We start from the raw sequence: 12,684 nt of genomic DNA on the forward strand, positions 1-12,684 counted from the left end.
TTTTGCAACTGCTGTGTATGAGATCTCACATTGCTTGATTGGTTTCTCTATTTTGTCCAATGAGCTCTGCACACCCTTTTCTGACAATATGATTGGTTTTAATCCAGTGCAGCACAGCCCTTTTTTATCTATTCCTTGCTCTCTTGGTATTTAGTTTTTCAGCTTATTCTTTCCCAATTTAGCACAATTTACCTTTCAGTCCTTGATGAATTCCTGAGGGCTCTAACAGGTGGGGCTCCTAATCCAGAGTCGAGATGATGACAGCAGCAAAACCCACCCAATGATCAGCAGCCAAGTTAGTCCAGGAAATCCAAACAGCAAAGGACAAGAAACATATAGAAACCTATCCCACCTCTCTCCTCAAACCTTCAGACTGGAGCTTAAAAACCCTCTTGGGGCTGATGTGCTGCAGCTGAAAGTGGAAAGGCCAGATGAAGCCAGTGAGGGTAATTCCAGCCTGGTCCCACTCTGAGGGCACTGGTAAAAATCACTAAAAATGGTTTGGCTGGGGCTCACAATCAAGGTTCAAATACTTTACAACAGTGGGGTGTGCTGGGACAGGGGCCATCCATGCTCTCTAAGATAGCTGGGCAGTTCACGTTCATATACCAACACTGGCAGCTTTCAAATGCTTTAGAAGAAGGTTCAGATGAGGAAAAAGAAACCTGAAGAGTAATAATGGACTCTTCTGCCCAAAGAGGACTTTTGTTTCTGGCAGAGTGCTGCTTGGAAAACTCACCTGAGAGCTTCTGAAACTCTCACCTGAACTTTGCTCCTAAGGAAGGTTTAGCAGCCTGCACCTCAGAGCAAGATTTCCTTCTTGGACTCAGTCTGGCAGTGAGTGCAACCTCTTGGAAACTGAGTCTGGGTCCGGAGATCATCATTCTGCCTGGGTTTAACACAGGGAGCCAGGTTTGGTTGTTGTGTTTTATTTTCAGTTCTCTGAGCTGTTTAATGGCATTGTGGTCGAGTTTTCAAGCTTTAGTAAAGCAGAGACCTGTGGCAGCACTGTGTGATTTAGCTGCTCTCAAGAGAGGAAGATTTCAGTTTCCATATTCTTTTTCACTTCAGTTTAGCACCTTGTCTGAAATCTTTCTTTTGAACACAAGCTTTGCCAGAGGAGGTGTGTGACACTGTAGCAGGATCCATACCCTTCCCAGAGTCATTTGGGAATGGCACCTGAAGGAAGTGACACATTAAAAAACCCACTTTTTTGGAAGTGTTTGCAGTTAAATCCCTTGTTCACATGGCTACAGGTTTGTTCTTCGTTGCTAGCACCCATCTGCTCTGAGCTTGTCCTAGTTTTCTCCCATTACTTCTCCATGTCAGCCAAACACAGCTTTCCTGCATTGCTTCAAAATGAACAATTTCCGAGACCTTTTCCTTGGTGACAATTGCTTTAAAAGCCGGTAGAACATCTTCACTCACTGAAGCACCATTGCAATCAATCTGCAATGTCAAACATGCTCTATTCAGCCCTTATTAGAAGCTGGAGCTTTGGTGGCACTCAGCTGCCATGGTTGCAGTTTAGGACTATTGGGTGTTTGGGATTTTAAATGTCATTCACTGTGTAATGGCCTCATCAGCACAAAGCCTTTGTGTCACAAATTGACACAAATGAGTTCCTGTAGCACCTTTGCTGACGAAAATCACATCGCTGACCTACTTTTTTTCCCCTTTGTGTTGGTTTGACACAGCCTGGTTTTTGGTGGGAGAAAAGCTGCTCAAAACTTCTATGTGGGGCACAGAGCCAGTTGCTGAAGGCTCTGACAATGGGCAGGTTACTAGCCCAATTGGACAAGTTGGTAACGCCTCTGTGATGACAAACTGAAGAAAGGAAAAACCGCGGGAAGTTCTCTTTCTTCTCCCAAGGGGTGGTGAGGCAGCTGTGGGGGTCCATCCCCACAGGGGCCACATGGCCAGAGCCCTCCCGAGGCCAGGACTGTGTGGCCAGGGCCCTCCCGAGGCCAGAGCCACCCGTGAGGTGCCGGTGAGGACAACGTGGCCAGCAGCGAGAGACAGAGCGAGCGATTCCCTGAAGCAGAGCCCAGACGGGATCAACCTCTCAATTGCATCTTACAGACACCAACTTTCTTCCAAGTCAGAGGAAAAGGAAAAGTGAGGACACATGAGGAGAACCAACATGGCAGCACCGAGGTCAGTGAAGAAATAGGAGAGGGAGGAGGTGCTCCAAGCGCTGGAGCTGAGATTCTCCTGCAAGCCGTGGTGAGGACTACAATACAACAAACCCTTTCATGAGGTGCATGGCGGGGTGCAGAGATCCACGCACAGCCCGTGAAGAAGAGTATTCACGCTGGAGCACGTGGATACTGAAAAGCTGTAATCTAGCAAGGAACTCGAACAGAGAGAGAAGACCCTTGCTTTTAGAGAGAGAGGAAGAGAGCCTTCGCTTCCAGACTAGAGCAGCTCATCCTTAAAAGATGAAACCCCATGAACTACAGTGACCCACGCTAGGCAGTTGTGGGAAGACTGCTTGGCCCCTGGGAGGGGCTCACATTGCAACAGGTTCAGGTGGGACTGCTGCTTGTGGAAGTTAAAACCACGCTAGAAAAGTTCGCAGAGAACTATCTCCCGTGGGAAGGATCTCATGGCACAGCAAAAGAAACTCTTTTCCTTAAGCATACTGAAGAAAGATTTTTAAGAAGTGAAATACTGACCAAAACCCCATGTTTTGTTTCCTTGCGTGGTCGGTGGAAAGAGGGAGGGACTGGGGAAGAGAGGTGTTCTGAAGGTTTGCTTTGGTTCTTGTTACCCTTTTTACTTTTAATTCTGTTAATAATAATTTCCTTTATACTGTTTAAGCTTGAACCTGTTTTGCTTTAAAGCATTTTTTCTTTCAATAATCCTTATCTCAACTCATGGAAATGAAGTTTTCAATTTCCCCTCCTCTGCCCAGCTATAGCAGAGGAAAAGAAGTAGATGGTTTTTTCATGGGTGCCTGGCACTTAGCCAGCATCAGGCCACAACACCCTTCCAGAAAAAATATACAGAACTTTGTTTACTTATTTAGCACTCACTGCATGGCAACAAAGGTGTGCAGAGCTGCAGATACAAAGGGTGAGTCTTCATTCAAGTCTTTTTCTCTCTGAGGCTGTAAATGAGGCCCATGAACACTGCCTCAGGTGAGGGGAGCCTTCAGAGTGACCCTGAAGGGGAGGAGAGGAAGGTCCCTCATTTTGTAGCCACATCTCTGCAGGTCTTGCACACTTCTCTTTGGTGTGCACTCCTGTTTTGGGATCTCACTTTACTCTGCCATGCCTCTTCCTGTCATCTTCAAATCCTCAGCAGCTGTGGCTTTCACTCTGTTTCTGCCAGCTTTATTTTCTCACCAAAAATCTTAATTTTTAGAATTCTAGGCAGTTTTTTCTGGTTCATTTGTGTAGGTGTGGATAACAGTCTACCTAGAGAGACCTCGAGCACTTACCTACTGTAAATTCACAGAAATTCATCCCCTTGGACTTAGTGATGATGGCAGATCCTTAGGTAATAATTATTTGTGATGTGAGCAACTAACTCTGATTTATAACCCCAAATGTCTGGAGCAGCTGCGTGACCCTGTGGTGGCTTAGCTCTTGGGAATACTTGGCCTCAGCACAGCAGTTCATGGTGTTTGCAGGTGACATCATGCCCAGGGATGATGCTGAGGGCACTTGGTCTGTTCAGCCTGGAGGAGACTGAGGGGAGACCTCACTGCAGTCACAACTTCCTCATGAGGGGAAGAGGAAGGGCAGGCACTGATCTCTGCTCTGTGGTGACAGTGACAGGATCTGAATGAATGGCCTGAGGTTGTGTCAGGGCAGGTTTAGGTTGGATATCAGGAAAAGGTTCTTTCCCTGGAGGGTGGCTGGGCACTGAACAGCTCCCCAGGGCAGTGGTGACAGCATCAGTCTGACAGAGCTCAAAGAATGTTTGAACAACCCCCTCAGGCACAGGAATTCTTGGGGTTGTGCAGGGCCAGGAGTTGGACTTGATGATTCTTATGGGTCCCCCCAACTCAGCATTTTCTGTGATTCTGTGAAACACCTCCAAAGACCTGCAGTACACTGCTCAGTTTATTTCTCATACTACAACCAGTATCCAACCATATTCAAATCACATTATTGAGCCTGTTGGAAGTGGTTCATGAATGACTACTTTTTTACCTGCCTGGATAAACTTACTCATCACTAAAGTGTACTGGGATAAAACAAACCACCAAGGAGACATGTTAAGGAGGAAGTTTTTTGCAATGAGGGTGGAGAAAGGCTGCAACAGATTGCTCAGAGAGGTGAAAAGTCCCTGGAAATCCCTGGAAAAGTTCAAGGAGAGATTGGACAGGGTTTGGAACAACCTGATCGAGTTGAAAATGTCCCTGTTCATTGCAGGGTGGTTGGACTGGATGACCTTTAAATGTCCCTCCAAACCATTCTGTGATTCTGTGTCTCCATCCCTCTCTCTCCTTGCAGTACAGCCTTGCACAACAGTTCTCCCCTGCTGAGCCCTGAGCACAGTTTGCTGCTGCAGCAGTCTCAGGTCACCCATTTTATTCCCAACAGGGGACTCAGAGGCTCTTTACTGGGCTCTTTACCGAGCTGGCACTCAGCTGAAGCAGGGAAGCATTCGAGCGGCTGTGCTGAGCATTCAAGACTCCCAGGAGACAGCAGCCACACTCGACACCAGAAGATTCTCCTGTGTCTGGTGAGACACAGCAGCTCCATTTCAGGTTTAGGCCAGGGCTGGGAGAGCCCATGTGCTGCTTTTAGTGTTGCAGAGACATTTTCTGAGCGTGATCCATGGGACCGACTTGTAGTGAGCACCAGAGACAGGGTGATGCAGAGAGCAGGAGGTGTTTGAGTGAGACCAGCTCAGTGATCAGCTAACAAAGGTACCCTTCCCTATGTCTCAAGGGAAAAAAAAAGCCCAAACCCACAGCTATATCTATATAAAGGCAAACACTGAATATTTCCAGCACTCAGAAGGACGAGTGGCCCATGTGATGCCAGCTAACAAATTCAAGCAGTCACTTGCAAGTGTGAAGTGTAACTAACACAAAAAGCTGAGTGCTGTGCTCCTTTTGGAAGCACTGGTGGCTGCTCCCTCATCAGCAGGTTGCTGACATGCCAAATTTCCTGAGAAACAGAGAAATACACAGCTTTAAAATAAAGACAGCCAAAAAAACCTGACAAGTTGTGGCGTACTTCTTTTATTACAGTGAAAACCTGTGCAGTGCTAGGCTACGGAGAGAATAAAAGCTACCAGTAACTTTTCATCAGAAAGGAGTCAATCCCAGATAAAAAACAGTCTAGAAATCATGACTGTTGCAAAATATAAAGTCTGAGTTGGGAGCTCCGTCTGTTGTTCCATTGGAGTAGATCCAAAGATTGCAAAGTTCTCGATGGAAGTTTCTCCTTTAACAAGCTGGGGAGGTAAAGAGGAGAAGCAGATTAAGGGACATGTTTTTCTCCATAAATCACACAAGATGCTAGGAAGTGTTTTGCCTAGATATAGGACAACCAAAAGGCAATTTTTTAGTGATTTCAACCAACCCCCCTATGTAGATGTTTTTCCTAACTATGACTCAGATCAGTAAAACCAAATTATGGTGAATTGCATGTAGTACAAATCACAATGTGGCTGAGGCTATTGGTTATTAAATATGCCGAAAGGTCAATCCTAACTAAAACAAAGTTAGCAGGGGATCAGAAATTTCTGTAACTTTCATTCCACATTTCTAAAGCAAAGCCTTTTATCTCTCATGCTGATAAGGTGGATGTGAACTGGGTGGCTGCACTCTGCTGTGGCATTAGCTGAGGGCTTGAGCTCACACCTGAGCCCAGACTACCGCACTGCCCACAAATCCTCAGATGCACCAGCAACACCGCACTCTCTGTACAAGAAGCTGTTTTTTTAGAGTTTGGCCACCTTTTCCTGCTCCCACCCTTAGGAATCTCTGGCTGGCACAGCACACCAAGCCTGGGCAGAGCAGGGACCCTACCAGGAGCATCCACAGGGACACAGGAGACATCTCCTGCAGGACATTACCTTCCTCCATGACGCGGTGGTAGAAGCACCAGGGGACACCGGCGGGGTGTGCCCTGAAGCAGCAGCCCTTCTTTGTGCACTCCCAGGGCTTGATGCCAGGGTGGCCGCAGTTTATCCTGGTGTAAGGATTGTTGGGACACATTTTCTTCACTGTGTAAAGCAAAAAAGAACAACAAAGGAAGGAAGGAGAATGTGTTACTTCATGCTCCGTCTGCCTGGTGATGTAATTCACAAATAAAGGCAGGACACAAAGGTGAGGTCCCTGAGTACGTCCCTGATGACCTCTGAACCAATTTCAGGCACCAGATTGACCCAAATCCTCACCCAGCCTCCTAGGCAAAACTAAATACCAAAGGATGATGAACTGCTGCTGTGGCCCAGGGACCACAGGAGGCAAAATTCACCCCTGGAAGTGTCTGGCAGCAACACATCTTTACCTATCCTAAATCCAGCAATGGGGTGAGAAGTCCTGTGCCTCCCACAGTGGTAACACATGCACTGGCCTCACACCAGGGTTTTATTCATGACCTGACCCCTTGCTCACCCCAGAGCAGCCTGGCTAACATAGGGAGAGGACCACCCAACCCTCTCTGCCAGCTTAAGTTACAGAAAGGAAATAAGGAAATAAGTCTTTTAGGAGGAAATCACAGCTCTGCCAGGCACTTAAAACTGAAATCCCAAGGAAAGAGATTATACCACCCAGCTTGACTACTTCAGTTTTCCTCTGATGGAACAGTTCTGTCCTATGAAAATGGCCCTGTAAGTTCCTGCTGCTCATTTTTCAAGGTTTACAAGAATGAGCAAAATTGCTCAAAAGCAAAACTGTTTTTTCCTACTCTAATTCTGATCCCTGTTGACTAATCTCGATTTATATCAGGTTCTCCTGTTGGGTAACATTGCCTTTGCAGCTTCACTTCCTTTCATGTTGCCTGTGCAGCTGCTGAGGCTGCCCTGAAGTTCTCCTAAGGAGGAGTTGTGCTGTCAGCCCAGCAAACGTAGCTTACACTGAGTTAATTAACACAGGTAATTACAGTCAGTTACTTAACACAGTTATGTAAAATATACTGCTAATCCTTGTAAGACTGGGAGAGCAGCTGTTATCCTCTCTGAGAAAATAATGGTAAAAAATAGAAGCAAGATGCTGACAGATGTCAAACAAGTAGCCACACAGCAAACCCACTTTGATAAGTGCTGAGGATCCCTTGCTCTACCCATGGACAAGACCACAAATGAAATTGAAATGTCTCTAAACAATCAGCACAGGTTGTTTGATAACTAGAAGCCTAAAGAAAGAGGAAATACATCGTGTGGAGAGGATGAAGCAGAAATCTGATGGCTAAGCAAGGCTTGACTTTGCGTTTTCCTACCACTGGTCTCCTAACAGAGGTTTGTGCCCACTTTCCTTGCCTAAGGAGAAAAGCAGAACTGCTCCCTGGTTGTAGACATTTCTGGATAATCAAACACAAGGTAAAGCAGTGTTTCTGGCAGAGATATTACCTTTCTTTGGTTTAGGACTGTAGCACCAGGGGACACTGGGGACTGAAGCGTTGAAGCAGCACCCGATTTTCTTGCATTCTGCTGCTGAGATCCCCGGGTAGCCACAGTTTGTCCTCTCCCTGGCAACCACTTTACACTGGCATTTTGCTGTTCAGGACAGAAGGAGCAAGTTACAGGGTGTCAGTTTGCACACTTGTTAGAGGGGTGTTTATCAGATGCTCACTGGGAATGATGCTCTTTCCCTAGATGCTTTCCATCTTTTCTGTTCCCTGCCAAGACCACATCCTGAGTGGTTTAAAAGCTGTTTTAAACTCCTACTGGTTTTGGTCAGGGCTGTACATCACCCTTTGAGAGTCTGTGGTCCCACTTGCAGCCCAGCCAGCCCAGCACAGTGTGGTTTGTGGGCTTCGAATCAACCACACCGGATGGGAATTCCCAAGAACTTCAAATATTATGCTATTAAATGTTTGCTGCTTTGCCCATCTCATGTGAAGAGAAAAAGAGTTAAGGGTCCAGTGGATATTAAAACAGGTGTAAAGATACAAAATCTTTGCATTCTTGTCAGGTGATTATAAAATATAGGATGGGGTGAAAATAGCTGCAGCTATGCTTCTAACATTTTAAGTCTATTGCACAGTCAACCACAACCAAGAATTTCTGGAGCTGTCCTCCAGCTGTCATTGCTTTCCACTCCTGGAGTTGTCTAAATTACTTTTCTTTTAATGAGGAGGCAGATAGGCTCCTTTAAAACTGTATTCACGTGGCAAAGCAGCATAAACCAAATGCCAGAAGACAATTTAGACAAAGCTGGCTCCTGTTCCAGCCCTGGTCCTGTTCTAGCAACCTCCTCTGCCTTTGCAGTGGGTTCCTGGTTATTCCACCAACACAAGAGTTCACCTGCAGTCTTTCACATTTTGCTATAGATCTCTCTGAAAAACATTTAAAAGTAGGTTCCACTTTGGGAATAAAGAGCAGCACAGAAAGCCATTTGCTGTCTGGTCTGTTAAAGCTGCCAGGCTCTGGCTGCAGTCGGTGGGATGAGGGTCCCACACGTACCTGGAAGGCAGCAGGAGGTGGATGTACTTACTTGGAGGTGCAATTCCCTCTGCCAGGGTGCTGAGGGCTATGACGAGGGTGATGGAGAGTGCACAGACCACCTTGAGATCCATGGCTCTTGGAAGAGGAGCGCTGCTGCTTCCCCTGGAAGCCGCGGGTTTTATGCGCTCCTTGTGTTTGCCCAGCGAGGTCTGATAACATTGTTCCATCTGGTGCTTCACCCAGAAGGTTGGGTTTTCTTTTGTTTGGTTAGGAAGTGTTGCCATGCATATTTTGATACCCCGGAGACAAATTTCTGGGCTCCCGTGAGCCATTGATCACGTATCTATTAGGTACCTATAGATACATATCTATTATGTGATCCCACAGTCTATCAAATGGATGCTGCTGGGTGCCTCTGGGTGCCAGAGGAACCTCTGGGTGCTCTGATTTCATTAGAGTATTTCAGACCTCTGGGCAGTTTTTATTTTCCAGTCACTACTGAAAAATAAGTGAAATATTTCCTATCCAGGTGTATCTTTTCTGCCTTAATTTTTCCCTGGCCTTAAGACTTTGGTTATGCTTACTCTGAAACAGGTAAGGGAGGAGGGCTGGAGCTGTGACACCTCCAAGCTTCAGGAGACCACTGTGCACCTGAAAAAAATACATAAACACAGAAAGTGGCAGGTGTGACTGTGAAATACTGAGCCCAGCTAAGGCCACTGCTGGTTTACACACAAGAGGATTTAGCAAAAGAAGGTAAGATCAGGAAAAAAAAAAAGCCCAAGAGGATCAACAGCATAGAGACACAAGAGAAGAAATGAGAGTTTCTGTATGATCTCATCCTGCCGCACAGATGCTGTGCTTGTCCAGGCATCAGTCCTGAGGGTCCCGGTGTTATTTTGGAGTTGCTGCCCTGTGCAAGGTCCTGTTCCAGGGGTGCCACAGCAGGGGCTGTCCCCACTCCCTCTGCCTGATCCCCAAAGCAGAGCAGCACTTCCCAACCCATCCAACACCACCTGCATGTGTTTTGCCAAAACCAAACTTCTGAAGCACCATGTTTGACCAATTAATTCCCTGAGTGGTTTTCTCCTGGTTTAAAGGTGGCCTCCAAGGCAGCCTTTGGGCTGTTTTGGGACAACAGGCCTTGGGACTTGGACTGCTGAAGGCTTTATTCTTCCTTCTGGACAATTTTCTACCATTTACTGTAACATTTCTTGTAGCTACTTCTCAACTCTTAAACACAACCAGAGCAGTACCAGGGAGTGGGGGAGAAGCAGTGGGCTGGTGGGACCATCTCTGCACCCTCCCCACAGGAGGCATCTGCAGAGCAGGCAGGGCTGGCTGCAGCCCCTTGGGTGCTCTGCTGCATCACTTTTCCGATGGGAAATCCACCAGGTAACTCTTCCTGTTCATCAGCAAAATAAAGAGATTCAATGCACTTTGTTGGTCTTTGACAGAATTGTGTCTCCTTGCTTTTGAATATTACATATGAGTTTGTTTTGTGCATCTTTCCATTACAAAGTTTAAAGTGAGAACTTTCAGCTTCTACAGCTGTGTTTTGGAGGAAGTTTATTTGTTGCAAGGTATTTCCAACAAAGTGGGAGGGATTTTGTTCTAGAAGGGGAAAAAATAATAGGGTTCTTTTTCCTAAAGGTTAACTTATTTAATGCTTTATGGGCTTTTTTTATATCCATCCCTATTTAAGACATGGGTGGCATTTCTCACAGAAAGTCACAATTCATAAATTAGATATTTTGTGTATCCTCCATTTCACAAGATACCAGGCTGCAGGCAGACAAGGGCTGTGCTCCATCACTCAGCAGCTCATCTCACATTTTTTACCTCCATCACTTAGAGAAAATGTTGGACTAAAAACTTTAAAATCCAGTTTTCCCCTTATGTACAAAGGTCCACCATGATGCCTGTCCAGAGTAGTTTTTCCACCAGCTTTCTCCTCAGAAAGGAGGTGAGGTTGGCTGAAACACTGCCCGTGCGCGAGGGGAAAGCAGCGATCCCGAGGTGGACCGCGCTGCTTTCGGACTTCCACGGAATTCTCAATAGATTATCAGCCCATCGTGTGAGTCAGCTGAAACTGCAGATAACATTTGTCACTCCTGCTCCTTTCTGGACATTAATTTAGCCCTTATCTGCTGGCTGTCACCTCTTGGGCCCGATCCCAGTTGCGGGCACAAAGGCAAATCTACCCCCGAGCTCTCGCTGCGGAAAGAGCGTTTGATTGGCATCGTAAAGCAAACACAGGGCAATAAATGAGCTGCCTGCTTTCTGCCAGGGGATTACTTAAAGATCTTTAATATGTTTATATAGCAAAGCCTTGAAAATTATCTGGGGTTTCCCTGTAAATGTGTTTCCTTCTGTGAGGCCGGTGCCTACCTAAACCTTTTGGTAGCTCTGTAAAGGATCTCAGGCTCTGCAAGTGCCCATGGTCAGAAGGGGCTTGGAGGGCTTCTTCCTCCTCTCCAGGCTCCGTGTCCTCCCTCACCACCCTCCCCTGGTCCCTTTTAGCTGCACTGTGGTGCTCTCATTTCCTCCCCAGCAAGCACATGGAGAAATCACCACGGCTGGTATTGGATCTTGCTGTGGATCAGTGCCAGGCTGCAACTCTTTATTTTGCTAATCCAGAACTTTTGAAGGATAAGGGTAATTTTTTTCTATCTCTTTTCACTTAAAATAACCAGCAAACAGAACAACTTTGATTTTCATCCTAAGGGGGGTGTTTTGTCCTGAAGGGAATTTCCTTTTTGTGGTAACTGGTGGCTTGAATGCTGACATGAAGAAATCTGTCACTGGGCCAACAGCACTGCATGTGAGCCCACAGAGTAAATCCCAAGTTTTGAGTGCTCTCTAAAGTAAATCATCATAACAGAGAAAAAAAAAACAACAGTGGCAAAGGAGAGGGATGTCTACAATTTGCTCCTTCCAGCCCTGCGGGGCACACAAAGGCTTGAGCTGGCACATAAAATTCCTTAAACCAGGACAATATCTGTCTGTCCACCAGATAACACCGAGGGGTCAAAATACAAACAGAGAAACCCCTGCATCTTAATTCTGGGAATGGACAGCTCAAAATAACCCCTGACATCCATGGCTTTGATAAAGATCCTTACCAGAGATGTCTAACGCAGTTGTCAAAATCAACTTGAACTTTGTGAGTTCAAACTCCTTCAGGGGAATTTTGTCAAAGAATATGTCATTTTTACAAACCACAGACAGTGCTGGAATGGGACTTTTGTAACATTTCTGTGGCAAACATCCTTGCCCAAGGTGAAAAGAAAGATTTAATTACTGAAATTAATCAAATATGTAACTCAGAGCTGAGTCAGATCTAAAAGCCTGAATTTCAGCATCCAATACACTACAAAAATGTTTGGTTGTGATGCAAAGCCCGGTGCCAGATTAGAAATACAGATCTGAGCCTGTAATTTTCCCTAATGCTTCTGGGATCTCCAAGCAGTCCATGATCTCAGCATTGCCATCATTTTTTGTAAGCACCAAAATAACACCAGAAAATCCTTGCTGTTCCTGAAATGAGGTGGGGACCAGCCTGTGGAGAAGAGGACGCACTGGCTGGAGCCAGCAAAGCGGAAATATGTATTTTGTTTCTCTTCTAGACCCCATCAGATTTGTAGTGACCCAGAGAGGGGAAGAAACTCCTGAGAAATGCAGAAGATCTGATTCCAGACGTGACCATTGAAAGGTCTTGTTATGAAAATGCTTGTGATGCATTCCAATTTACCATGCCCCAGGCAATGAGGGAGTCCAAATCCTGACCTATTACCTTCTAAAAAGGGAAACATAAACCAAGAAGACTTATTAAATTGAGCTTAAAGGAAGAGTAAAGTGTGTGAAATGTTGGCAAACAGCAGGGTGCTATTGAAAGACACAATATGAAAAACTCAGTAAATATTTACCATCGAACAAAAAATATGAAAAGGATGTCCTCAGGCACACATATAGACCCAGAATAATTAAATGAAGGAGTAAAGGAAGCCACTAGAAGAAAAAAGACCTTTATTTCCAAAGTCAAATAAAGAAAATAGAAAAAAAAGTACTGCAGGAAAATAAAATCAGAGATAAACAAATAACTTC

At 45.7% G+C, this 12,684-nt stretch overlaps 1 protein-coding gene across 1 annotated transcript; it reads right to left on the reverse strand.

The window, feature by feature from the left end:
• Positions 1-5,187: 5,187 nt before the first annotated feature.
• Positions 5,188-8,741, reverse strand: LOC121667261 (trefoil factor 1-like). Its single transcript, XM_042033710.1, has 4 exons — positions 8,627-8,741; positions 7,540-7,686; positions 6,043-6,192; positions 5,188-5,418 (listed from the first exon to the last, which is right to left on the reverse strand). The coding sequence occupies exons 1-4, from the start codon at positions 8,706-8,708 to the stop codon at positions 5,411-5,413; spliced, it is 387 nt and encodes a 128-aa protein (XP_041889644.1). The 5' UTR covers positions 8,709-8,741; the 3' UTR covers positions 5,188-5,410.
• Between the last annotated feature and the right edge of the window lie 3,943 nt (positions 8,742-12,684).

This window comes from Corvus kubaryi, unplaced genomic scaffold (assembly GCF_017639235.1).
Source record: "Corvus kubaryi isolate FWS band 111438036 unplaced genomic scaffold, C.kubaryi_AGA036_p1.0 133, whole genome shotgun sequence".
In the NCBI taxonomy this organism is placed as follows: domain Eukaryota; kingdom Metazoa; phylum Chordata; class Aves; order Passeriformes; family Corvidae; genus Corvus; species Corvus kubaryi.

Bases quoted from the DNA above. Each gene is read 5' to 3' on its own strand.
- LOC121667261 (XM_042033710.1), bottom strand. From the start codon at position 8,708: ATGGATCTCAAGGTGGTCTGTGCACTCTCCATCACCCTCGTCATAGCC. The intron at 7,687-8,626 runs GTAAGTACATCC...TGTCCTGAACAG, and splicing joins AGAGGGAATTGCACCTCCAA to CAAAATGCCAGTGTAAAGTG. The intron at 6,193-7,539 runs GTAATATCTCTG...TGCTTTACACAG, and splicing joins CAGTCCTAAACCAAAGAAAG to TGAAGAAAATGTGTCCCAAC.